Source organism: Syngnathus typhle, linkage group LG1, assembly GCF_033458585.1.
Source record: "Syngnathus typhle isolate RoL2023-S1 ecotype Sweden linkage group LG1, RoL_Styp_1.0, whole genome shotgun sequence".
Classification (NCBI taxonomy): domain Eukaryota; kingdom Metazoa; phylum Chordata; class Actinopteri; order Syngnathiformes; family Syngnathidae; genus Syngnathus; species Syngnathus typhle.
In genome coordinates, this window is record NC_083738.1 from 7,163,480 (window position 1) to 7,188,970 (window position 25,491).

Consider the following 25,491-nt stretch of genomic DNA (forward strand, 5'->3'; position numbering starts at 1 on the left):
CTTAATGCGACAGTTTTTTGTTGCTCTTTTTACATGCAGTTTCTTAAAAAGATGCTTTGTTATGATCACGTTTGATATCAATATGTTTTTTTGGCTTCAGCATTTTTTTTCCCTGCCTGAGATGAAATGACTCTTTGAAATACTTCAACCCCTGCCTTACAGGTAGAGCTTGTCATCTGAACTGATGCCAGGTTCAGTGCAGACTGTGTGGCAGTACGAGTCCCCAGATCACCGATCAGAGCGTCCTCTCATCTCCTGCACTTAATGCAAAAGCTTATATGAAAATCCAGTGCAGGAAAAGAAAAAAAAAAAGTTAAAGGCCAGGGTTAAAGATAGAGCAGAAGTAATTAGTAAAACAAATGAAGCAAAATGGAGACAGTTCAACTACATGAGCTAAAGGAATATATGTTACAGCTTGCTTAGAATGTCCCTGTTAAAGTGCAGTGTTATCGGATCTACCTTTATGCAGCAGTTCCGACAGTATATGTATGACCTTTAGTGTGTGACCTTTAGAATAGGGGCGGCCGAAAAAAGTCAATGCTGATTTTCTTTTATTTATTTTTTTATCACAGTGAAGTTTAACTTTCTTTTGTGCACTTTGTTCTCATTCTTTCTATCTATCGGTCTGTTTCATCGTCTCCCTCATTCCTTCTTAAAAATGATCTTTGTTCATACACCCTGACACACAGCCAACCACACAAGCGCGGGTGTGCCGACCCATAAGGAGAGGCATTTTGCTCTTCTTATCAGGGGATTTCGGAGAACTGCTCCATTAGTGGGGAGGGAGTCGTTAATAGTTTCTGAAAATCCCACTTTATTCTAGTTAGTATGAGTGGGTATTGACTGAGGCCTGGCATTAAAGAAAGAGCATCCCCATGTTGGCCTGCCCAGGCAAGCCGATCAATGCCCGCTATGGATTGTCCTGTCTAGTTGTTTCATAAGTATCACTACTTTAAATGGCAACTGCATTTATTAGGCAATCACTGCTAACTGCCTTTGTTCTTTCAGTTCAATGCTGAGCCACAAAGTAGTTCAGCCTGATAATCATGAATGGTCCGCTGATGCAGAAACTAGTAATAATAATCATAGATTTAGAAAACAAAGGTCGTTAACCATTCCCCGCCCTGTCCATTCACAAAATTATTTCTTGTTCAAACAAGATGGCTCATTGTCTTTCTCAAAGTCCTTTGTTGACTTTTTTTCTCATCTGCTGGTGGTTTGGACATATGATAGAATGCCAATCGAGGAAAAACGCTTGTTAATGTAGCTGCTGCCACTATTAGATTGGACTATTTATATTCATAATGCATGGCTTTATTGACGTAGCGATTTGTTAGAGGGCAAAACCCTGTACTGCGACTTGACTGAAAATGTGTTAATTAATCTACAGAGAAGGACTCCATGAAAAGCATTTCATTTTCATAATCTCTCATTCAGTCAGTCTGCCCTTCTCACTCTGTGCCGTCACACTATTCAAGCTTGTATCTAGTGTGACTGTGTGTGTGTGTGTGTGTGCGTGTGTGTGTGTGTGTGTGTGTGTGTGCGTGTGTGTGTGTTTGGAACTGAGTGCGAAAGTGTGCATCTTTTATCGGTCAACCCTGCCATCCTCTCTTGGGGAAGACTTGTTTCCTTATGGATTGCGGAAATCACTCTTTTTGCTGCTGGAGAAAACATTGTCATTGATCGTCATGATGTATTTCACTCTTCCTGAAAGGTAGAATGTGACATACATTTTGAGTCAGAGCTGGAAAGATGTAATTTACATTTTTGGTAAGTTGGATGGCTGTTTTGGAGATTCACTGAAAAGCAATACTGTTTCACATGCAAGTGAAATTGACTTTTGTTTTTTTCCTTTGTTCTTTTTTAAAAAATCTTAATATGTATTTATAAATATCATTAACAAGGACCAAGGATTGGATGTGCTAAAATTGCAAGTATCTGGTATCCCTCCAACACCAAACAGCTTGGTCTGGAGCCTCAAGCAGGAAGGACTAACGCCTGGATAAAGTGCTTGGGCTTTGTATTTGTGCCCAGTGCAAATTTGGCGTAAATCTGCGCATGGGCGGACAAGGCCACTTTTGGTATTTTCACAGACGCATGCAGCTTGGCCCAGTGAGAAACGGGTGTTTTGCACTGTTTTGGTCATGAGCACAACCAGTGGAAGAAGCTCTGCTCGTTCCCTTTAAAATTGACACGCGAGAGGATCATTCTTTGACATGTCGGAAAGTAGAACCTGATTTGCTGGAGACCCAAATATGCAAAGTATGTTCATGAGGAACTGCAAGCAGACCTCCACAGGCAAATGATGTATAGATAGTTGGCCAAGTAACTTGGGCACAGACCTCCACCTGGATCGTTCATGCCCATTTCAGAGCAACCCTCACCCCGAACCCACCCGATGATTTTGAGGGTTCGAAACACACATATTTGTGAATGAAATACCTCCGTCTGCCAGAACGCTAAACAAGACTTGCGCTGTCACAAAAAATCAAGATGTGCCAGTTTATATGCTTGACCGCTCCTGTCTGTCTGCAAATAGAGAGCCCTTTGAGTTTGAAAAACTACAGGTTGTTGCTCTTTGTAAAGTCTATTGTTCAATCAATCTACAGGGGCTGCTGATTTTATAATTTTGGTTTTCAAAATAAAACATGTTGCCATGCTCCCATTATCTTTTTACATTGTTAAATAGCATGACAATACTGGTAACGATCATTTGAGTCTATGATAATGGTAATCTCTGGAGTTCCGTTGTAATACTACACAATTTATTTTCATGGTGGTGTTCTTATACAGTTTACCCTTAGGACACAATGTATATAGTAGCGCTTTTTGACATGTTGCCCCATGTTGTCGTCACTTTGTTTCCATTATTCATCCTTTGACAACCCGTATTGAATTATGCAAAGTCCTTATTGCTTTGAATGTCTGATTTTCACTCAATCATGTTAAATTGATGATAGCTTTGCAATGCTAGTGGAAAAGCACTCTTGGCTAGGGTCTTAGGTTAGAGCAGTCAAGATTCCTGTTATGCAGAATGCGCCCATTTATGCGTACACATGCATGCAAATGCTCACATTTAATTGAATACACTTGTATTGTCCCATCTGAAAGTGATACTCCCAGGCCATCAAAATCCCATTACATGCACTGATTCTGAAGTGAGAGAGGAACGAACAGATTGATAGAAGGATACACAACAGTTACAAATAGTAAAATATTGTTTATATTCAAAATGAGGTGATGAATTGGGTTATTGAGCAATAGATACTTACTCCATTCTACCATGTACTTTTTGATGAATCTCATCTGTCAATCAAACCACGTGAGCTGTCAATCGTGCCCTTATCTGATGTAAGTGACCAGCTCTCCGTTTAAAGGGTAAGATTTTGTACTTTAGCCCCTCTGCAGTAACGCAGTCTGTAGGGGAGACGAGAATTTATTTAAGCCGGTACGGAAAGAATATTCGTTCCGAGTCTAACCGCTGTTCAGGTACCTAATCTATTGTTAGATTAATTCTGTCATTTCCGGACGCCAGTCCCGCTGAAATCAAAGAAACCCGAGGGTTGAGTAACTACTTTGTTGAGACCCAGGATCTCCTCGATCGTGGCCGTTTCAGCAGCTCTCCTTTCCTCTTAAGATTGTTGCTTTTGTTATCCGCTCGGAATAGTTTAGCTGTTTTCGTTAAGACCGCGGGAACTCGTTTATTTTCACTAGCGTACACTCACACTAGCTGACCTTTAATTAACGGTTTCGAACCAGATTCTGACATTCCCTGATGTCAAGGATTAAATCTGTCTTCTTTTAAAAAAGAACTGAACGGTTTAAAGTATGACTATGATAGAGAAACAAAAGAGATTTAAAGCATAAAAGATCAAAATACTCATTAATTGAAATTAAATGATTATAAACTAGAAATGTAATGAATAAGCAAGAAAGAGAATTACAGGTTTCAATTGTTGGAAATACTAACAATAATTTCCACTCACCATTCTCAATAGAGCAGAAATTATTCCGTCTCGAAGTTCTCTCGATTGAAAACTCAAAAATATAGTAAAAAAGGGTAAGAGGCTAGAGGTCTAAAATGGTGTTTGGTGGAAAAGTCGAGTGATCAGTTCTCCTTGTTCCAAAATCCGAATTCTGTTTAAAAGAACAGGCTGGCCTAAAGAATGGAGATGATGACACCCCAATAATGGCTCATCTCTCCTGCACCGAGCTCTGCATCTCCTAGCCTATCTTTGATCTTAACATTTGACTAAATCCAATTTGAAGATACCGTAAATTCCGGACTATAAGCCGCACCGGACTATAAACCGCACCAGCTAAAATTGGGGGATATTTTAGTTTTTTTTCTTATATAAGCCGCACCGGACTATAAGCCGCACGTGCACACGCATTTTTTTACAAAGAAAGCCTTTTTAAAGTTTTAATAACATACTTTAACATGTCTTTCTAAACATTGCCTGTGACGAAGGGTTTAGAGCCCTTTGACGCAGGTCACCTAGCGTGCATTCCTACTAAAGCTCATAATAGTCACAAGCAACACAGCCAGAATAAGCAGCAGCCATAGTAGTGTTTCAAAATAGTATTTTTGTTGTTGTTTTTTTCTTCAAGTTACCGCAGTGTATAAAAGTGATCAAGTCATCACAAAAATCACGAAAACAAATCCTTATATAAGCCGCACCTGACTATAAGCCGCAGGGTTCAAAATTTTGGAAAAAAATCGCGGTTTATAGTCCGGAATTTACGGTAGTATAAATTCATTTTAACAGACCTAGGGTTAATCTCAGAAAGAATTAAATCTATCTTTATCTAATCGGCGTTCTCGACCCACGGCAGTAGCCGCAGGGGCCATACCCCTGACGGGGGAAGCCCACCGGGCGAGAGAAAGCGATGCTCTTTGTCTGAACGAACCTTTTATACCAGTCCAGTTCGTGGGTACTATGCCTGCTTGGTCACGTACCAGTTTTTTTTCCATGATGTCATACATTGGCCTCAGATGACCCAAATGTTTCCAGAATAGACTGCACCTGTATCTCGGCCGGTCTCAACCGGATTCAACCAGATGAGGTGACCATGTTCTCACGGAAGTAACAATTTTCTCAGGGATGCTTCATCCTGTTTCCCACACCCAAATCTTGTCAACTGTCCATCAATATGACATTTGCAAATGTTTTTTCTCTGACTTGTGTTCCGTCAAACAGCATTTTGTTTTGGCTTCAACTAGATAAACGTGACCGAGGTCACGCTCATTTGTGGGACCTCAGTCTTCCACCACTTAGTATCACCATTAACCCTTTCCACCTCCTTGTCTTCGCTCACATTGATACATTCATGTGTAAATGGAACAACAATATTACATACATACACGATTGATACTGATTAAACATCGTGACAATAATAATACATACTTTCACAATCGTCAATTTAACACATAATCATAACTATGATCGTGGATTCTCTTAGTTAGCAGGTTAAAACACTCAAGCATCTTCAAAAGGTATTTTAACAAGCTGGTGACCTTTAGGTCAAGCTCAAGCGTGGGATTGCAGTCTTCCATCCATGGTATCACTGTCAGCCCTTTGTCCTTACTCAACTCTTAATACATTTATGTGTAAATGAAACATCAGTGCTATGATGCTGCTCAAGTTGCCACTAACTATACAATATTGCAAAGCAGAATAAAATAAAGTATATTGCAGCTTACTCTAACTGTGATTAACATGTCTCATTCTCAATACCTAACTATGAGCTAACTTCCCTAGTTAGCAAATTAAAATATTCAAGCAGTTTCAAAGTATATTATAGCTAAAAAAATAATATAACATAATCCAAAATTGTGTGTTGCTGTGCCTCAGAACAAGTCTTCATCTAATCGATGACTTTTTAAACTATTAATTTACTATGTTAGGTCATTCTGACTTTGGCACCATTTTCTGGTGAAATTTGGAACGGGAATGGAGGTTTACTGGTTCAACCAACAAATTCCCCTTTACCAATTAACAATAGTTAATTTTGAAGAAGTAACTTTTAAGTAACCCCTACTCAGGCCCCCTTCTTCAGGTTTTCCATGTCAAGCTTTGAAATTCGGAATTTCATCTTAGCCAATTCGTCTGGGCCAAATCCAATACACACTCACGCACCGCACCTTCTTTTACCATCCTATCCACCATGTAACGCGACAGAGCACATGTCCAATTGCATACGACTTCCTGTAAAACCTCATCCTGCCTCTCTGTCATCATCCCACCTGCCTGGACGTCTCTTATCTTGCTCCTTATCCTACCCAGATGGCTGTCCTAACCTATGTAATGGGAATGGGCAATGCACCATGGGACAGCAGAGTTGGCATTGTGAATGTCAAACCGGTTGGAGGGGCCCTGGGTGCAGTGTTGCCATGGAGACCTCTTGCGCCGACAACAAGGACAACGAAGGAGGTGATCAAGGGCGAGCAGCTAAAAAAACATGCAGGGATATTGATTTCCATTTTCCACAAAATATTTTTTTTTTACGTAGAGTTAAAAAAATAATTTCATAAATTAAGATAAACATGAAGCCATTATTAACAATGATCACATGTATTTGTTAAAATACTGACAAGCTTGTATAGAATTAGTTTTGATTCATTGCAACAGATTAATTGTTACGCCTCTCTGTCAGATGGACTAACCGACTGCATGGACCCAGATTGCTGTATCCAGAGTCCCTGTCAAAACAGTCCACTGTGCCGGGGTTCCAGAGACCCTCTGCAAGTCATTCAACAGATCCCTTTGGCCCAGACCCGTGTCCACTCCTTCTACGACCGTGTTAAGATGCTCGTGTCACGAGATGGCACCCATGTCATTCCTGGAGAAAACCCGTTCAACTCCAGGTGAGAAAGAACCGTCAAATACTGATCTGGCGTTTCACTTCCATTGAACCTTCCTTTCTCTAAATGTATCTCCATATGTTGCTAGCTGTTCCAGTTGTCCTTTGTGGTTGTTATGTCACTGACTGGGGAGCTTTTCCTTTCATGCAGAACTGACTGCCTAGTGATATAGTTCGTTCAAAGAAAATACGTTGAAGCATTAAAACCAAAATCTACAAACAAAACCTGCACCTGTTGCTATAGTACATCAGTGTCACATACCCATCCACTATTATCTGGATTCTGGTCACAGTGGCAGCAGACCAGATAAGATAAAACAGTTCAGTAATGGCACATTCTCCTGAGAGACCTTAAGGAATTTCCGAGCCAGTTAAGATGTGTAATCTCTCCATCTGGGTCTCTTACCTTGGGATTCTTTTCAGATGCCAGTGCCAAAATGGCTGTGGTTCAACTTGTAGCTGTTTCTAGATGTCAACATTCAATGCATGAGCAATCACTCTGACAAGGACATTTTAGTCTCACTCACAGCACCTTCTTACCAAACTACCAAATACAGCATTTCTTCGGAAGGTAATCATTTCCGAAAAGTGATAGAAATAATTTATACCATGGGTTTTACTTTCTTCATACTCAGAACTAAGTATTTAAATGCAACGCAGGTAATCTTTTACAGGGGAACTCGGTACAAAAAATCTGATTTGTGGAATAAAAATTAATCATATGAATCCACCTGTTATGATCAATCCAAGGGGGATGACATTTCATCATGCACCGCCCCCTACTGTCGACTGAAATTGCCATCAATGTGCCCTTGGGTTCGCATTTCAAATGTCACAGCGCGTTTGTTTCTGGGTTTGAACATGTGATGTTGAATTGGGGTAGGACATATCATTGCGATAGAATTTTTTTTTACATAGGCTTTCAATATATTTTTGTAGCATATTTGACCGTAGTTACCTCTAATGCAATCAAGGCTGCACTGTTTAAGATGCAAATAAACAAACTGTGCCACTTTGGTTGGGATTGTGTTGATTATTTGATTGCATTACTAAGAGCTGTCAGGGTAAACAAATGACAAGAGCGTAGAAACGTCATTCTGGGCTTTCCAACTCTTGCATTTTCTAGCTCCATATGATTTTCTTCATGAATATTACATAAAAAATAATGGCAAGGAACAAATTACCTTGGTGAATACGCCGTCGAGAAGTATGTCCACTGGGAGTACAGATGTAGCTCTCAATTGGGGCTACAGGGAAAGGTTGACTGGAAGTAACAACACCAGTACCTCCACACGCCCATGAGTATATGTTGAGAATACCACCAGCCTTTGGGGGATTTACAATGATATAGTGTGGTTTCACGATGAGTCGAACTTCTAGGTGTATGCTCATAAATTCATATTTTCCAAGAGACGAAAGCAGTAGTAGCTTCTGCAATTTTCAGAAATTAGATGTGTATTTATTAGGGGTGTAAATCGCGGGATTTGTCACGATACGATATAATATCGATACAAAGAACTACGATACGATATTTGCCGATATCTTAAAGCCTGCTGCGATTCATTCACGATATATCGCGATATAGTGCTCTACGATCGATATTTTTCTTTTTAAATAAAAAAATATAGAACAATATCCTGATTTATAACAATTCATACGCAAAATCAACAAGGTACTGCAAACTCTTTATTTAGGAAATTACAAGAGTATTGCAGTATACAAAGTGCTTATTTCAACACTGAACTTTGATGTCGTGTTTTTTCTTTAAATGTGCGGCAAGATTTGTGCTCCCTGAATATTTGATCACCGCATGGCAGGATTTACAAACTGCACGTGTCTTGTCGGTTGAGCCATCTTTTCTTTGGAATCCAAAGTGCTTCCAAACAAATGACTTGAAGCCTAAAGGGGAGCAAATTTCCTCGTCTTTTTAGACACTAGCCATAGCACCAGCCCAGGAGCCGCGTACTAGTTGTCGACTCCCCTTTCACGTGCGTGCTCTGCTCACAACACAACAACGCCGGGCGCACTGCTCCCGGAAAGAGGAAGCAAGCAACAATGAACTGGATTTCAAAATAAAGTCGCGTCTAATGTCCGAGGTCAAACACGGCGATATAAATCGATGTTTACGTTTAGCATCAATGCCTATAAATCGTAGAGCATTATATCGATTAATCGATGTGTATCGATGTATCGTTACACCCCTAGTATTTATATATATGTATACAAAAATGTATAAATATATACATGTAGAAAGAGAAAATACACATTTACACGACAGTCCTTGATGTAAAAGTGATTAAAAAAAAAAAAGAAGTGTGTTCTATCGATGCATATTCATCATCATTGTCATCACAGTGTGTTTATGAGATTGACGGGAAGTAATCTAGATTGTTGATAGTGGCTAATTAATAAGTGGTCGAAAACCAGTGACATAGATAAAAGGGCAAATTAAATAAGTGAAAGCTGGGGCAATTAATCAAATGAAATGATAAATGGTTTGGCTCATCCATTACCCACCCTTCTCTCTCTTTTGTCTTTTTCCAGTTTGGCATCTCTTATCCGGGGTCAGGTGTTGACGACAGATGGAACGCCTCTGGTGGGGGTGAACGTGTCTTTTGTCAACTACCCCCACTATGGATACACGCTGACGCGACAGGATGGAATGTATGTACACTAGACATCCTTGTTGAACACTAGAAACTACCTCATTAAATTTGATACAATTGGATGAGATTAAATTGCATTACATTGGGTTAGATTCTAATTCACCAGATTGACAGACTATGATTGCAAAACGCATATACAGAATGCAATCTCATGGGAAAATGCTTATTGATTCAACATGGCAAGAAATATGTAAGTAGAGCGAAGGACAGCATTAGAATTTCTTGTAAAAATTCATACATGAATTACTACCTGGTGGCTCAATTTCAGGCCAAATGTAAGTTTCCTATTATTGACACCATTGACAAAATTCGTATTTGAAGAGGTTTAAAATTGGAACTGAAGCCACTCAACATTGCTACAATTGTTCCCATGAAACATTTCATCCTGAGCTGTGCTTATTCAAACGTTCTTCAAAAATCGTTTAACTAGATGTTACTTCTTGAATTTGCATTTGTTGACATTTGTATTTAATTTGTTAATTTACCCACGGGATTTCTTTTCCTTTCCTTTTGCAGAAATGACGTGGTTTCAGGGTCACGTGGGTTCCTACAAGTTGAATTGGATTTGAATAAGGCTGTGGCTGAATCTAATTCAAATTTATTTGTTCTTCAGAGTGACCTCCACTTATAAATTAAACAAATTCAGATTTTCTTTTCTTAGGTCAATTAAGCATTCTTCTCCCCTTCCGCAGTGCTTTCTTTGCAGCATTCTTCAGTTTGATGAACGTGATGTTGAAACATCCGAACATCAAACGTGTGTTATCATAACAAGTGACATTGGCTTTCAGGGGCAGTTTCATGGGCTTCGGTATAAATGTGTCATAAAATAATGCTATTCTCTTGCAGTTGTTAGGAATCACCTGTTCACAGCCTTTCCAGAAACAAACCTCCTGCGGTTTATCCTTACAATAAGATCCGCTTTCTAGCTCCATCTTTACAATGAAGTCGCAGCAAGAAGAACAGCTGAGAAAATTTGAAAGAGAAATACGTGACATTCTTGAGTCTTGCCTTCAGACGGATTTATTTCACTTTTATTCCAGAGTTTGTTTGTTGAATTATTCCTAAAGCAGCAGTGTACTTATTGTATAAGAAGGAGAAGCACTGTCATGTTTTAGTCCATGTAACATTTCATCCTCTGCAGCGCTCCCCATCTGTACCTCATTGCCGTCCTCTCCTTGCAAACCTCTCCAGGTTTGACCTGATAGCTAATGGTGGTGCATCACTGACCCTGCGATTCGAACGTGCCCCCTTCCTGAGCCAGGAGCGCACCGTGTGGCTGCCCTGGAGCCAGTTTTATGCTATGGACACTGTGGTGCTTAAAACAGAAGAGAACACAATCCCTGGCTGTGACCTGAGTGGCTTCATCAGGCCTGATCCTCTTGTGATTGCCTCCCCTCTCTCCTCCTTCTTCAGCTCCAAGCCAGGGGAGAAACCCATCATACCGGAGACACAGGTGCAGTACCACTGACCCCTGGCAGCCGGCTAATCCTCCTTCGGGTTCCCCCGCTCCTTTCCCGCTCCTCTTTATGCCTGCCTTATGGCTCTCTTTCTACTTTCGCTTCAAAAGATTCCCTCTTTCCCTCGTTTCCTCCTTCTCTATTTCCTTATATTTTCCCTGCTTCTGTCCCTCAGCCGTCAGTGGAACCGTGACCTTCAATATTCCCCCCTCTCGCTAATCCCTCCCCTAATCCCTTTCTCTTGTCATCTCCTCTCTGTGTCTTCCAGGTGCTGCATGAGCAGATCGAGCTGCCTGGCACAAGTCTAAAGCTGTGCTACCTAAGTTCGAGGACACAGGGCTACCGCTCCCTCCTCAAGGTGACCATGACCCCTGCCGTGGTGTCCATGGGTCTCCTCAAAGTTCACCTTATGGTGGCGGTGGAGGGCCACCTCTTTCAGAAGTGGTTCCATGCCTCGCCTAATTTGGCCTACACTTACATCTGGGATAAGACTGATGCGTACGGACAGACGGTCTACGGGCTTTCCCAGGCTGTGGGTGAGTATAGGGGACGAAGGAAATTTTAGTTGCAAAGGGGCCAGGGCTTTTTTTCTTCCAAACCTTGCACATACTCAGAAGATTAGAAACTTTGCCAGTAATGACATAGGGGTATGACAGGGTGAGAGAGTTCTAATTAGGGAACCTGAAAGAGAGATTATACACCAGAAACTCAGCCTCAATCCATGTTGCAGTATAGCCACAGTTAAGTGGGCTTTTCTCCAATGTCTATTTTTCATTGAGAATGCATTTGGTTCAACCAGTCAGCCGGAACTTTGGAAAAAGGTTATTAGCCATCAGAGTGAGTTAGCAGCACGGGAAGTCCTCGCTGATATTACATTCTGCTGTCACAATCACTTGTCAGCCCAAGAAAGCACAGACACCACCACCGTTGACTATAATCATTAAAGCGCTTCATTTGGGGAAACCCTTTTACTTCTTGATGCATAATTTTCCAGGAACGTCAACTCCTATCAAGCATCTTTGTGGTTGAGTCGATTCTCCTGTGATCAGATATGAGCATAGGTATGATATTGTTGGAAAAGGGAGCCACCCCTGGTATCATTTTAGGCCCCAGCACTTTAAAATCACAAATTAAAAGGTATATTTTCTTGAGCCCCTGTCAATCATGGGTCCTGGGTCACTTTGCTCCCATTTACTGCACCCCTGCTGTTAGCTGTGAACGGATTAGAGGTATTGGAAACAACCCTGTATCCGAGATTCAAATGGGAGTTAGCGTGTGACCACATTTTTCCATCCAATACTGTATTTCCTCATATGCAGTGGCGTCTGTCTTAAATAAATACAGCATCTCAACTCAGCCCAACCTACTACTATTTTATCCTGTCCTATCCTCGATTGTGAATCTGAGCAGACTTTTTTTTTTTTTTAACACAGTCAATATGGCCTGTAATTTTAAAGGTCCTCCAGGCAATCAATCCAATTAACACAATTTCCGATTGATTTAGCAGCATTTGAGAGTGTTAGCAAGGTGTTATTGCAGAGTTAGGTACAGGTGCTAACTAGCTTTGGTGGGGTGATGTTTTGCTGTATTTCTTTTTCGTATTGATCCAGCACTTTTCTTTGTCTCACCTATTTCTTCTGTTTCCTTAACTTTCAAATACGCAGTGTCTGTGGGCTACGAGTACGAGTCATGTGCAAGTCTCATCTTATGGGAGAAAAGGACTGCCATGTTGCAAGGTTATGAACTGGATTCCACTAATCTCGGTGGCTGGTCACTGGACAAGCACCATATACTCAACACACGAAGCAGTAAGTATTGCAAGCATACTTAGTGGAGACTTTATCTTCAGATTCAGTTGACTTTTTATGAGACCTTTAGAGTTACTCCAAATATGTGTCAGTCTCACCTTAACACTGCTTGAAATCTGTGAATTGCAGATGATAGTTTTTCCTCGACAGTTACAATTTCTTTCTGCTTGGTTTCATAGCCACTCATGCTATACGACATCAAAGTCATTTCATTTCAATTAATGATGCGTCTTCATTGTGCCGGGAAAAGTCGAGTTTACTGACTTTGCGACTGCGTCACGCCTTGTGGGGCGTACTGACAGATGGCCACATGTGGAAAATTGGTCACAAAAAGCAGACTAGATTTTAGACTCGCAAAACGCAGCTCTGCAGTGGTGGCCGCAGGGATTTTAGTGGATTTGATCAAGGCGCAGGTAGACAAGATTCTGCGGTGTGTGTAGTGGAGATCTCCCAATTTGCTCATAAATAGCGTGGAACAATCAATATAGACAAAAAAAATCATTGAACAATTTATTATATTTGGAATCTTGCAAATATTTGAGTAGCACTCACTGATGTATTAAGCCACCACTTATGATCTTTATTTTCCGCATGTGCAGGCATTGTCCATAAGGGAAGTGGAGAAAACATCTTTGTGACGGAGCAGCCTCCTGTTATCAGCAGCGTTATGGGCAACGGTCGCAGACGTAGCATCTCCTGCCCCAGTTGTAACGGGCTTGCGGATGGCAACAAGCTGCTCGCACCGGTTGCCTTGGCGATGGGCATCGATGGCAGTCTCTACGTGGGGGACCTCAACTTTGTACGCAGGGTTTTTCCATCAATGAACACTACTGGCATCCTAGAATTAAGGTAAAAACAGCACATTAAAGTCAATGTTAGTGTGACAAGAACAAAATGTTAAGGGATTATCATTTAAATGCGTTCAGACCTTTTTGAATAATAATTGCTTTATTTTGTGTTTCTTCTTTGCAGGAACAAAGATTTTAGACACAGGTAGGGTGGTTTTCTCCAACATCTCTGCAATAGTAGAGAAAATACTTGAAGCTGTGATTTATAATACAAAATGAAAGCTATTAAAGCCTAACATGATGACTGTTTTTTTCCATCCCCACAGTAATAACCCAACCAATAAGTACTTCCTGGCAGTTGATCCGTTATCTGGGGCATTGTTCATCTCAGACACCAACTCCCGAAGAATTTACCGAGTTCGCTCATTAACAGGCGGCCGCCTGCTGTCTGACAATGCTGAGGTTGTGGCTGGGACGGGAGAGCAGTGTCTGCCCTTTGATGAACGCTGCGGCGATGGCGGCAAAGCCACTGAAGCTACACTTATGAGCCCAAAAGGTGAGCGGCTCAGCAGAAGTGCAATGAGCCCATGTGGAGCTGGCAAACGGTATATTTAGTCATGATTACAGAGCCGCCATTACATTCATTTATTCTGATTGATCTCATTCTTCAGATTTGTATGTAATCAGATGATGAATGAGGAGAACTGCGGGTAATGGTTTTCATTATTTTCACTTTAGCAAAGGCGTTTATTCATGCAAACCATTGTGTCGATCATTTGGGTGCACAATGCATGAAGATTGCTGTACTGCAATTTTCCATTACCTCTGCTAAGGAAGTTGCTTTTCCATTTCATTTTGATGTTACTTTTGTTTTCATAAGGATTGGTATTTTTCATAGAATGAAGTTCTCCATTCAACATGATCATACCTATAACTGTGATGAAGTCAAAATAATATGATGAATTGTATTGCAGTAACTCTCGATGCTCTTGTTTTTTTTGTATTTTTCTTCGACATACAATTTGTCCTTAACTTAGCAGGGTGACGACAAAAGCAGGACATAAATCAGGTTAATGAAAAACTTAATACTGTAATGGAATCATTTCAGTGGATTATTGGATCTTTGAACAGTGACACCAAACTGTGTCACATCGTCACAGTTCCCTACAGTGACACTAATGCTGCCATGTAGCATATACCGTAATGGGTTCACAGGTGTGCCTATACGTTTTATAGCTGATTGGAGAGCTAAGAAGAGAGAATGCGTCACTCTTACCTGTCATACTCTCTCTGCTTACAATATTTGCTCTATCTTTCCCTGGCTGTGTTTCTCATTTGCTGTGTGCCCTTTGCTGTGCCCCCATCTGTTCTTACAGAAGATATTTTGGACCATGCTCGCCTGTTGGACTAGTAAGGCTGACACAGCACCACTTAGGGGGAAAAAATGGAGCAAATGGAGAAAGAAGTCAAGGCCGCGAATCGGGGTGAAAAGCGGGTGGTGGGAAAACAGTCGGTGCCTTAAAAAAAAAGCTACTTGCAATTTCGAATTTTCCTTTGGGAACAGCATCAGCTCACTTCCTCAGTTGATGACTCATCCCAAAACTAACACTTATCAAAAAGTTCAGCAGCCACTCCATCACTGAATCACTTTGGTCCTTATCCAATGAGAAATTGTGCAAATCAGCAGTCCGAGCTGCTATCCGTTTTCTGCAGGTAGAAAGACTGAGCTTTAATTGACTTAAGATGTCTCCCTCTGTCATAAATTATGAGTTATGAGTCCTCATTCACAGCCCTCCCCTGGCGTTTGCAGGTATTGCTGTAGATAAAAATGGGCTCATGTACTTTGTGGACGCCACTATGATCCGGAAGGTGGACCAAAACGGTATCATCTCCACTTTACTGGGAGCCAACGATTTGACTGCCGTGCGACCACTGAGCTGTGACACCAGCATGGACGTGAGCCAGGTAAGAGAATCACTCAGAAGTGGGGAAGATGCGAGAGGTGACGGCATGATGGATGATGATCTAACTGCTTTGTGAGTGCTGAGCTATGACAATTGTGTGGACCGCAGCCAGCCAGCCAACCGGTAAGGGACATTCTGATTTAGGGACCTTTAAAGAGTCCACGGATAAATGACTGAGTGATAGGAGAGTGAGGACTCCACTTACTTAAAAAATAATGGCACAACCTGGCATATTTTCAAATCGTATTTTGTACTGTAGATTATCTGACATTAAATTTGTGTATCTGCATGCTAGGTACGTCTGGAGTGGCCCACAGACTTAGCAGTGAACCCTATGGACAACTCTCTCTATGTCCTGGAGAACAATGTCATTCTGCGCATTACCGAGAACCATCAGGTTTGTACAAGAATCTCTCCAAAACCAAGAAATAGTGGACTGCAATCGAACCTATACATAAGGTGAAACACGATGCTGTTTGAAGCGCTGCTATTTATTCCGTTTTTCCCGAAGGAAATAATGAAAATAATACGTTGTAGGACAAATTAATTTGATGTATTTCTGTAGTTAATGCGCTTCAGGTTGTAAACATGTTTTCATTGATGTCCTGACAGGTGAGCATCATAGCAGGTCGGCCTATGCATTGCCAAGTGCCAGGCATTGACTACAGCCTCAGCAAACTGGCAATCCACACTGCCCTTGAGAGTGCCACAGCCATTGCCCTGTCTCACACTGGCATTCTCTACATCGCCGAGACCGATGAGAAAAAGATCAACCGGGTTCGACAGGTATGTCCTGTCTGTCTTGTGCATTCTTTATATTCCTCAAGGTGGCGATTTTTGTCTCTTTTGTGGTGACACTATGTTTTCCTTCAATGTCTTTTAGGTTAGCACTAACGGAGAAATCTCCCTTCTGGCTGGAGCTGCCTCTGACTGTGACTGCAAGAATGACGTCAACTGCAACTGCTTCTACGGCGACGATGGCTATGCCCCAGATGCTGGCTTGAACTCTCCTACTTCCCTGGCAGTGTCCCCTGACGGAACGCTCTTCATAGCAGACCTCAACAACATACGAATCAGAGCAGTTCGAGCCAATCGGCCCGGACCTGCCGTCTCTAGCCCAGCTTTTGGGGGATCTAGTGGGGCGCGGTACGAGATGGCATCACCCAGGGAACAGGAGCTGTATGTATTTAATAGGGAGGGGCTGCACATCCAAACCATTAGTCTTGTGACGGGAGAACCACTCTATAACTTCACCTACGGTGCTGACGGAGAACTGTCAAGTCTGGTTGACAATTGCAACAATACAGTCAAAGTAAGGAGGGAAGGCCTAGGACAGGGAGGGGGAGCCGGCCTGCTCCGGCTGGTGCTCCTGCCAGAGAATCAAGTGGTGACTCTCGGACTGGACCCTAACGGAGGACTACGCAGTGTGTCAGCCATGGGCCAAGAGGTGGCTCTCATGGGCTACAGCGGCAGCACAGGCCTGCTCGCCACCAAAGCTGATGAGACTGGATGGACCACCTTTTACCAGTGAGTTGACTTATGTGTATTTTTGCATCTCCTCTCTCTTGTAATCAAAGAGAACCACATGCACGTCCAACACTGCTTACGCAGTATTATACTGCACCCTTGTGGCCGGTTTTAAATTACAGTCAAAAGCTTAAAAGGCCTGTCAAAGTTATTGCTCAGTGAGGTTCTGCGTCTAACCACTTTTATATACTGAATGTTTGAAGCCAAGTCTGTTTCGACACATGTATTGATCCCATGAAATGTCTCCTCTTTCAGATACGACAGCGAGGGTCGCCTGACCAATGTGACGTACCCCACAGGCATGGTTACGAGTCTCCATCGTGAAATTGAACGCTCTATCACCATCGATATTGAGCGCTCCAGCAGAGATGACGACGTCACTGTCATTACCAACCTTTCCTCTGTGGAAGCCTCGTACACTGTGGTCCAAGGTAATGCAAATAATGCAAGTGTGGGCTTGTGGCGCTGAATTGGAGAGAACGTATTGAATTACCTTTTTTATTATTATGCTATGTATTTGAATATGATCACAGTTTCACATTCATCAATAGTGAATCCCATTCATCTTTCAAAAATAGCATAAAGATAAAAATAAAGCTCTCGGCTCGATCCCATTTTCGCTTGGCTTACTGTATTTGGTATGGCCAAAGCTGAAGAACAAGGAAAGGAATTGTCACTTGATCCTCTGAGCAATGTGAGTATTGTGACAGCGAACAATGTGCTATAAGGCTCCAAGGCCTTGGGCAGAATACGATTGAGATGTATTCAGTGATCCTCCACCTGTGTTGTGGTGAGAGAGATGTTCAGAGAGCTGTAAGTAATTTATGGTTTCCACCACCCTGTGTGGGTTTTCAGTGCAGCTCTCTGGTGACATACTCACTTAACCATCTCTCGTTCTTCTGCTCTTTCTCGTTCTCTTCATTAACTCCTGCGCAGCAAATTCTCCTCAGCACTCAAGGTCTCATTTCTCTGCCTTTCACCTCTCCTCCGTCTCCATTGCTTCTGTTTTATTACGAGCTTGTTCAGGCAGACGGTGCAGAAAAGATTTATCTGAGGGCTGTTGCTGCCAAGTCAGTGGAAAAAAACATTCACTTGTCAGTTTGAGGCATTGTTAAAATGCGCCTAGAGCTTTATTACAAATTGGTCTTATGGATTACTGTCATTTATGGTGGCGTTTCAAAGGGAGGCACCAGCTGATCCCTCTCACCTTTTATAAATGAAAAAGAACACGCTTCCCCTTTCCTATCCGCCAGATAGTACTGAGCTCAAAACAATTTTATCTCCCTTTCAGTCACTTCACTGTGATTAAGATGTGTGTTCTCAGTCCTGGGAGAGAGAATTTAAGCTCAACATTAGACGTGGGCTTATCTGATTCCATTCTTGTGTTTGCCAGTGATTCATTACATAGTGGTGATAAGGACTATAGAGGGCTGCAGAGAGATGTCAGATTTTATTCCAAATACGATTGTTAGAATAGGATCCAGTTAGGTTAGTGATAAATTATTTATGTAGCAGGTCCAATTTTATAACACAAATGAACATGTAGTATGGGGTTGTGTATGACGTTTTTGAACACATTTAAAACCATATTATATATCATATCATGGCTGTCTGTTACCTGATCATTAAGAATTCAGCCACTGGTGGAATTGATTGCTGTTGAATATTCCTGACAGAGGGTAAAACAAAGAATAATGTTATTGCAGAAAACGAACAGTTAACGATAGATGAATAAAAAAAAAAAAAAGACAGGCACAGGGCCACAATGACAAATAATAGGATACTTACAATGTCAGTTCTATCACGGTTGTGTCTGCTATTGCAAATTATGGCATTTTGAAAAAAATGTAAGTTGAATGCTTGCACAATTTTGTTTACCTGAAAGAGATGTTCAGTTCTATATCACTTGCCGTGCCATCTTCATTGGACTCACTGTATTATGGTCTTGCAATTATTCATGACATGGACCTTTCCCCTCCCCTCTAAAGACCAAGTAAGAAACAACTACCAGATGTGCAACAATGGGACCCTGAGAGTGATGTACGCCAATGGAATGGGCATAAGTTTTCATACAGAGCCCCACATCCTGGCAGGCTATGTCAGCCCGACCATCGGTCGTAGGAATATCACACTTCCCACAGACAATGGCCTCAACTCCATTGAATGGCGTCTGCGTAAGGAGCAGACCAAAGGGAAAATTACAGTGTTTGGCAGGAAGCTAAGAGTGAGTTTAAACCTCGCATCAAACAGTACAAATACATATTTTCAAGTCGTGGATCTAAGCACTCTTTGTAAATGTGTACTTTTCTCCAGGCACACGGTCGCAACCTCCTCTCCATCGACTTTGACCGTAACACACGCACGGAGAAGATTTACGATGATCATCGCAAGTTTACACTACGCATCATGTACGACGCTCAGGGCCGGCCGGCTATGTGGTTGCCTAGCAGCAGCCTGGCAGTGGTCAATGTGTCCTACTCACCCACCGGTCAGCTTGTTGGCTTGCAGAGGGGGAGCATGAGCGAGAGAACTGAGTTTGATCCCCATGGCCGCATCCTGTCCCGCTCTTTTGTGGACGGGAAAGTTTGGAGTTACAGTTACCTCGATAAAGTAAGTACAGTTATTACATCTATTACATTATGCGGCAAGAAGTAGCTACCCTGAACTTCACTCAAACTACTTCTTGAATTCCTTTTGTGCAGTCCATGGTGCTGTTGCTGCAGAGCCAAAAGCAGTACATCTTTGAGTTTGATACCTCAAATCGGGTCACGGCTGTCACCATGCCAAGCGTCGCCCGCCACACCATGTTCACACACGTGTCCATCGGATACATCCGCAACACTTATAACCCGCCAGAGAGCAACGCCTCCATCATCCATGACTTCAGCGAAGACGGCAGGCCTCAGGCAACACATTACCTGGGCACCGGCCGCCGTGTTCTCTACAAGTACGGCAAGCTGGCCAAGTTGTCCGAGATTGTGTACGACAGCACCGCTGTGACCTTTGGCTACGATGAGACGGCTGGCGTGCTGAAGATGGTCAATCTACAAAGCGGCGGCTTCTCTTGTACCATCCGCTATCGAAAAATGGGCCCACTCATCGACAAGCAAATTTATCGCTTCAGTGAGGAGGGGATGGTCAACGCAAGGTTTGACTACACTTACCACGACAACAGCTTCCGAATTGCAAGCATGAAGCCAGTCATCAGTGAAACGCCTCTACCTGTGGACCTCTACAGATATGATGAAATCTCTGGCAAGGTGTGCCATTTTTGGGCTAAAATATGGAAATTATTCGGTCGTACCCGTTTGCTCCTTGGATGTCAAATGAATTTTTTCTTTCTGTCCTAGGTGGAGCACTTTGGAAAGTTTGGGGTCATTTACTACGACATCAATCAGATTATCACCACAGCTGTTATGACGCTGAGTAAGCATTTCGACACCCACGGACGCATCAAGGAGGTCCAGTACGAGATCTTCCGTTCCCTCATGTACTGGATGACGGTGCAGTACGATAGCATGGGACGAGTGGTGAAGAGAGAGCTGAAAATCGGGCCCTACGCCAACACCACTCAGTATCGCTATGATTATGATGGAGACGGACAGCTCACTGGGGTCAAGGTGAATCATCCAAGAGTTCATATTGTGCAGATTTATGATCTCGTGTTATAAGACACTGGGCTGGCGATGCCCTCTTATGCGCAATTGCGACTGACGTTAGACTCTGGCCTTTCTGTTTTTGTTATTCAGGTGAATGACTGGTCAACATGGCGTTACAGCTATGACTTGAACGGCAACCTTCATCTGCTGAACCCTGGGAACAGCGCTCGCATCATGCCTCTGCGCTATGACCTCCGTGATCGCATCACACGGCTGGGAGATGTCCAGTACCGCTTGGATGAGGATGGCTACCTCAGCCAGCGTGGTTCTGACATGTTTGACTACAATTCAAAGGGTCAGCTGCTGAGGGCTTACAATCGGGGCCCGGGTGGCTGGAGTGTTGTTTATCACTACGATGGATTGGGCCGCAGGGTCTCGACAAGGAACAGCCTTGGACAGCACCTTCAATTTTTCTACGCTGACCTCAACCACCCTGCTAGGGTGACACACATTTTTAACCACTCAAGCTCAGAAATCTCTTCACTCTACTATGATCTTCAGGTAACTGTGCTTGCGTACGAACATTATCTCTCCCATACATAGCAACGGTTATTTAATTTTACCAATGCTGCAGTATATCACAATGTATGGACACACAAATGCATGTTTATCAAAGTTCACATGAACTCCAACCGTGTTGCAAGTCATCTTTAGTTATGCATGCTCACATGCACAACACAATAGATCATAGCCACAAGAAATGGGAGGAAACCCCTGTCAGCTCAATGCCTATTTGCATTTTCAGGGAAGATATATACTTTTTAAAAGCCTTTAATAGGGAGAAAAAGGATGATGGTGGAATGGTAAAACATTAAATGCTTGGATGAGTCAAAATTGTTGACCTTGTGATGGCTGCATCAGGGATAGCATAGAATGGATTAAGCCATGCAGTCATTGTGACTAGTGACTACAGTTGAAGTTTATGGGGCTTATGTTATGATCTGCATTTGCTTCAATCTGTCCACTCCAGGTTCAGCAATTTAAATGACCCAAAAGATGAAGTCAATTGACAATATGTTAATGAATATATTTTAAATGATTGATGGAGCATGGGATATCTAAACACATGCACATTGACCACCAAATTTTAATGCATCAATGGAGGAAAATTTGGCCACATCTTAAAGTTTTATTATAATTTGTATTAGACATATGATACAAAAGTGCTATGGCCCTGAGTTATGTCCCCACCAACCTTTTTTCGCTGTTCAAATAACGCTTCTGTGTTGAGCCCTGAAAGCTGTTCTTGTCACATGCTAGAATGACAAATCTTGATAAATAATCAGAAGGCGAGGCCTTTGTGTTGGGAAAGGCTAATGCTGAGCGTTGGAGCGACACGGTTAAAGCGATTTGAAAACATTTTCGCTTCAAATGTCATCTCTTTTGTTCAGGGCCATGTATTTGCCATGGAGGTAAGCAGTGGAGAGGAATACTACATCGCATCTGACAACACTGGCACACCGTTGGCTGTTTTTAGCAGCAATGGACAGATGATCAAACAGGTAATGGAAATGTAAAATTTTGATCAGTACAATTTTTTAATGTCATTTCCAAGTGTCCTCATACCAAACACGTTGCTGCTCCATTCACTCAGGTGCAATACACAGCATACGGGGAGGTTTACCTGGACTCCAACCCGGAGTTCCAGCTAGTGGTCGGATTTCATGGTGGTCTGTATGATGCCCTGACCAAGCTGGTCCACTTCACTCAGCGTGACTATGATGTCCTGGCTGGGCGCTGGACTTCACCTGACTACAGTATCTGGCCCAAGATTGGGAAAGATCCCGCTCCATTTAATCTGTACATGTTCAAAAACAACAACCCCCTCAGTGACATGTTAGATGTGAAGAATTATGTCACAGGTAAGGAAAAAATAGAGCACAGTATACTTTATACATATGTCACAGTTTCTTTTTTTAAGTACTGGTACAGGTACTTAAATACTTGTTTTTGCAACATGATGTTTTTGCATACCAATGTCTTTTAAAAATTCCTTTTCAAATAAGTCACATGATGGGCTGGCTACCCTGTGTAAATTTGCCCTTCATTTTATCTGATGCTGTAGATGTGAAGAGCTGGCTGGTGATGTTTGGCTTCCAACTTAGTAACATAATCCCAGGGTTCCCTCGACACTCGCTTTACTTTGTGGAGCCACCATACGAGCTGCAGGCTACGCAGCACTGTGAGAATGGACAGGTAATTATTGAGAAACCTGAGCTATGGCAGTTATTGAGCTTTTCATCAAATGAAAAGCTCACAATCTTCTTGTTGTTTGTACTGTGTAGCTGATCACCGGTGTACAGCAAGCAGCGGAGCGTCACAACCAGGCATTCATGGCCCTTGAGGGTCGTCTTCTCAACAAGGAACGGCGCAGACGAAAGGAAAAGCCCGGCCACTGGTTCGGCACCAGTGCCCCCATCATAGGACGTGGAGTGATGTTGGCCCTCAAAGAGGGCAGAGTGGTGGCTGGCGTATCATCTTTGGCCAGCGACGACAGCCGCAAAGTGGCTCTCGTGCTGAACGGCGCCCAGTACCTGGAAGGCACCCACTACACGCAGGACGGGAAGGACTGCCACTACTTTGTGAAAATTGGCTCATCCGACAGCGACCTGTTGGCCTTGGGGCTTACAAACGGCCGCAAGTCACTGGAGAGCGGCATCAACGTGACGGTGAGCGGCCGCTCCAGGAGAGGGGTGACAGTGGAGTTTGCTGTGCCTTCGTTCGTTCTGAGCATTCGCTACGGGCTCTCTGCCGACGTGGTGGACGAAGAGAAAGTAAGACTGTTGGAGTTGGCTCGTCAGAGGGCCCTGGCGGGAGCCTGGTCCAAGGAGCAGCAGAGGGCCAGAGACGGAAAAGGAGGCAGTCGCCTCTGGACCGAGGGAGAGCGACAGCAGCTCCTGACGATGGGCAGAGTACAAGGCTATGATGGCTACTACGTGCTACCTGTGGAGCAGTACCCAGAACTAGCTGACAGCAGCAACAATATCCAGTTCCTCAGACAGAATGAGATGGGCAGGAGGTAACAGGCCACTATACATCCGTCCCACTCCTCCTCAGCCCTTTTTTGTCCTCTCCCCAGCCTCCTTAACCCTTTTTCTCTGGAGATTTCATCAACAAACGGGGTTACTCATGGAAAGCTGCAGGGACTTTTGACAAGAGTGACAAAACATTCATATTCATTTTACTGCCACAGGCAAAAAAAATCTAAAGTAACATTTCTTTGAAGAAAAAATCGGAATACGTGAGAAGGCACTACAGAATAAATAGGAAATTTCCCCTTTTTAAAAAAGATGATTGATATTTTCACCCATATTTTTTGGGTCACGCTGGGAGCGCCTGTTCAGTGGAGCGCCACTGGCTCCTCTGTCTCTATAAGGAGGCTGAAAGGAAAATGACAAAAGATTGTGGAGTGCTCCATTGTGTTGCCATGACAACAACACTCAAAGGAGGACACCAGAGACAGACGAAGCAATGTTTAAGAGTTTGTCCGGCACTTTGAGTCGTCACTTTGTCTCAGGCCTCCCATTGTCCATCACTGACTGAGCAGTCATGTGCTGCTGATGCGGCGCACATCCAAGCTAGCAACACACAAGCCCAAGGCCTCCATGAACTGCTACAAAAGGACCAGAAAGTACACCATAAAAAACAAAATGAAAAAAGATGGCTATATTTGTGGGCAGTGGCACTACACGGCATTGTTTATTTTAAACTGCGAGAAGAAACATGTTACTACATACATGTCCAATTACACTAAACTTCAGGATGTTGCGTGTTGATGCCGTAGATGCTGTAGTTTTGTGCGCTTCAGTCGCAGTAGGATTGTGAGACGTTCACCAAGGCACTTCTGTACAAAACCCACCGCTCACAGAGTCCAGGAAACATGCTAAGTTGGTATTTATTTTTCATTTACCCATTTTTTATTTATTTATTCTTAGTACTATATGACAATCATGAATGAGTCCGTCAGTTTAACTCAAAATGATCTTTAATGTATAAGTTTGTTTTCTTTTGTAATTTATGTAATAAATGTTCATTTTGTTTTTTTTTGTATTATTTTAGATTGCTACCAGGGCAAATAATAGTCACTCTCTTAAAGAAATAATTTATGTAATAAAGTGTTTAAAATGGTTTATACTCTAAATAAAAGTCTTTAAAACTGTGAAAATGATTTTTCAAGATATATTTCGATGTACAGTGTATAGATCTACCTTTATGCAGCACAGTAGACTATTGTTCAGAATATCGAGTTTTATATTTCTAAGAAGAAGTGGCTTGTAATGTGCAAAATCTTTGGCTGGTATTACTACTCTAGAGTTTTGTGGCACTCTAATATTGCATATCTACAGCATCGCTCTGCGGTTTTGATGTTAGGTTGTTTTTCTTTATTTCTTCCTCTGTTTTTGGAAGCAGACGGATGTCCAACCTAGATCCCAACATCAGTAGCAGTAATGGATCCTCCACACTGTGAAGAGACTTGTGATGGATGTCAAATTGTACCAAATCAGTATTATCAAAGGATAACACGTACGCTCAGCAAATCGAGACTCTTCTGGGAACTTATGAATAAAACATGATTGTTTATTTCAACCCAACGATGTCTGGTTCACTTTCATCAGTTTTTTTTGTTGTTGTTGTTTTTGCAGTACACAGTAAGTATTCATGCTCCCCCTCCCCTCCTTTTGTTGTTGTTGCTAATTTCAGCGCTAAAGCAAGCAAGTTTCATTTCTAAGTAAGTAATCATAGCTGATGGTACTGGAC

The 25,491-nt window shown here is 42.5% G+C and overlaps 1 protein-coding gene across 1 annotated transcript in view; it reads left to right on the forward strand.

Moving 5' to 3' along the window:
* tenm2a (teneurin transmembrane protein 2a) overlaps nucleotides 1-25,284 on the forward strand; it is a 110,643-nt gene extending 85,359 nt beyond the window's left edge. Inside the window, exons 12-34 of the mRNA XM_061286237.1 lie at nucleotides 6,288-6,434; nucleotides 6,658-6,868; nucleotides 9,409-9,528; nucleotides 10,722-10,983; nucleotides 11,256-11,523; nucleotides 12,652-12,795; nucleotides 13,395-13,644; nucleotides 13,768-13,788; nucleotides 13,910-14,139; nucleotides 15,394-15,548; nucleotides 15,843-15,944; nucleotides 16,160-16,333; nucleotides 16,431-17,074; nucleotides 17,330-17,505; nucleotides 19,063-19,298; nucleotides 19,388-19,684; nucleotides 19,777-20,334; nucleotides 20,425-20,694; nucleotides 20,824-21,234; nucleotides 22,125-22,235; nucleotides 22,328-22,595; nucleotides 22,799-22,929; nucleotides 23,019-25,284. Of these exons, the coding sequence (XP_061142221.1) occupies nucleotides 6,288-6,434; nucleotides 6,658-6,868; nucleotides 9,409-9,528; nucleotides 10,722-10,983; nucleotides 11,256-11,523; nucleotides 12,652-12,795; nucleotides 13,395-13,644; nucleotides 13,768-13,788; nucleotides 13,910-14,139; nucleotides 15,394-15,548; nucleotides 15,843-15,944; nucleotides 16,160-16,333; nucleotides 16,431-17,074; nucleotides 17,330-17,505; nucleotides 19,063-19,298; nucleotides 19,388-19,684; nucleotides 19,777-20,334; nucleotides 20,425-20,694; nucleotides 20,824-21,234; nucleotides 22,125-22,235; nucleotides 22,328-22,595; nucleotides 22,799-22,929; nucleotides 23,019-23,756 (5,924 nt within the window). The 3' untranslated portion in view covers nucleotides 23,757-25,284. The remainder of the gene's footprint in view (nucleotides 1-6,287; nucleotides 6,435-6,657; nucleotides 6,869-9,408; nucleotides 9,529-10,721; nucleotides 10,984-11,255; nucleotides 11,524-12,651; nucleotides 12,796-13,394; nucleotides 13,645-13,767; nucleotides 13,789-13,909; nucleotides 14,140-15,393; nucleotides 15,549-15,842; nucleotides 15,945-16,159; nucleotides 16,334-16,430; nucleotides 17,075-17,329; nucleotides 17,506-19,062; nucleotides 19,299-19,387; nucleotides 19,685-19,776; nucleotides 20,335-20,424; nucleotides 20,695-20,823; nucleotides 21,235-22,124; nucleotides 22,236-22,327; nucleotides 22,596-22,798; nucleotides 22,930-23,018) is intronic.
* Nucleotides 25,285-25,491: the final 207 nt, after the last annotated feature.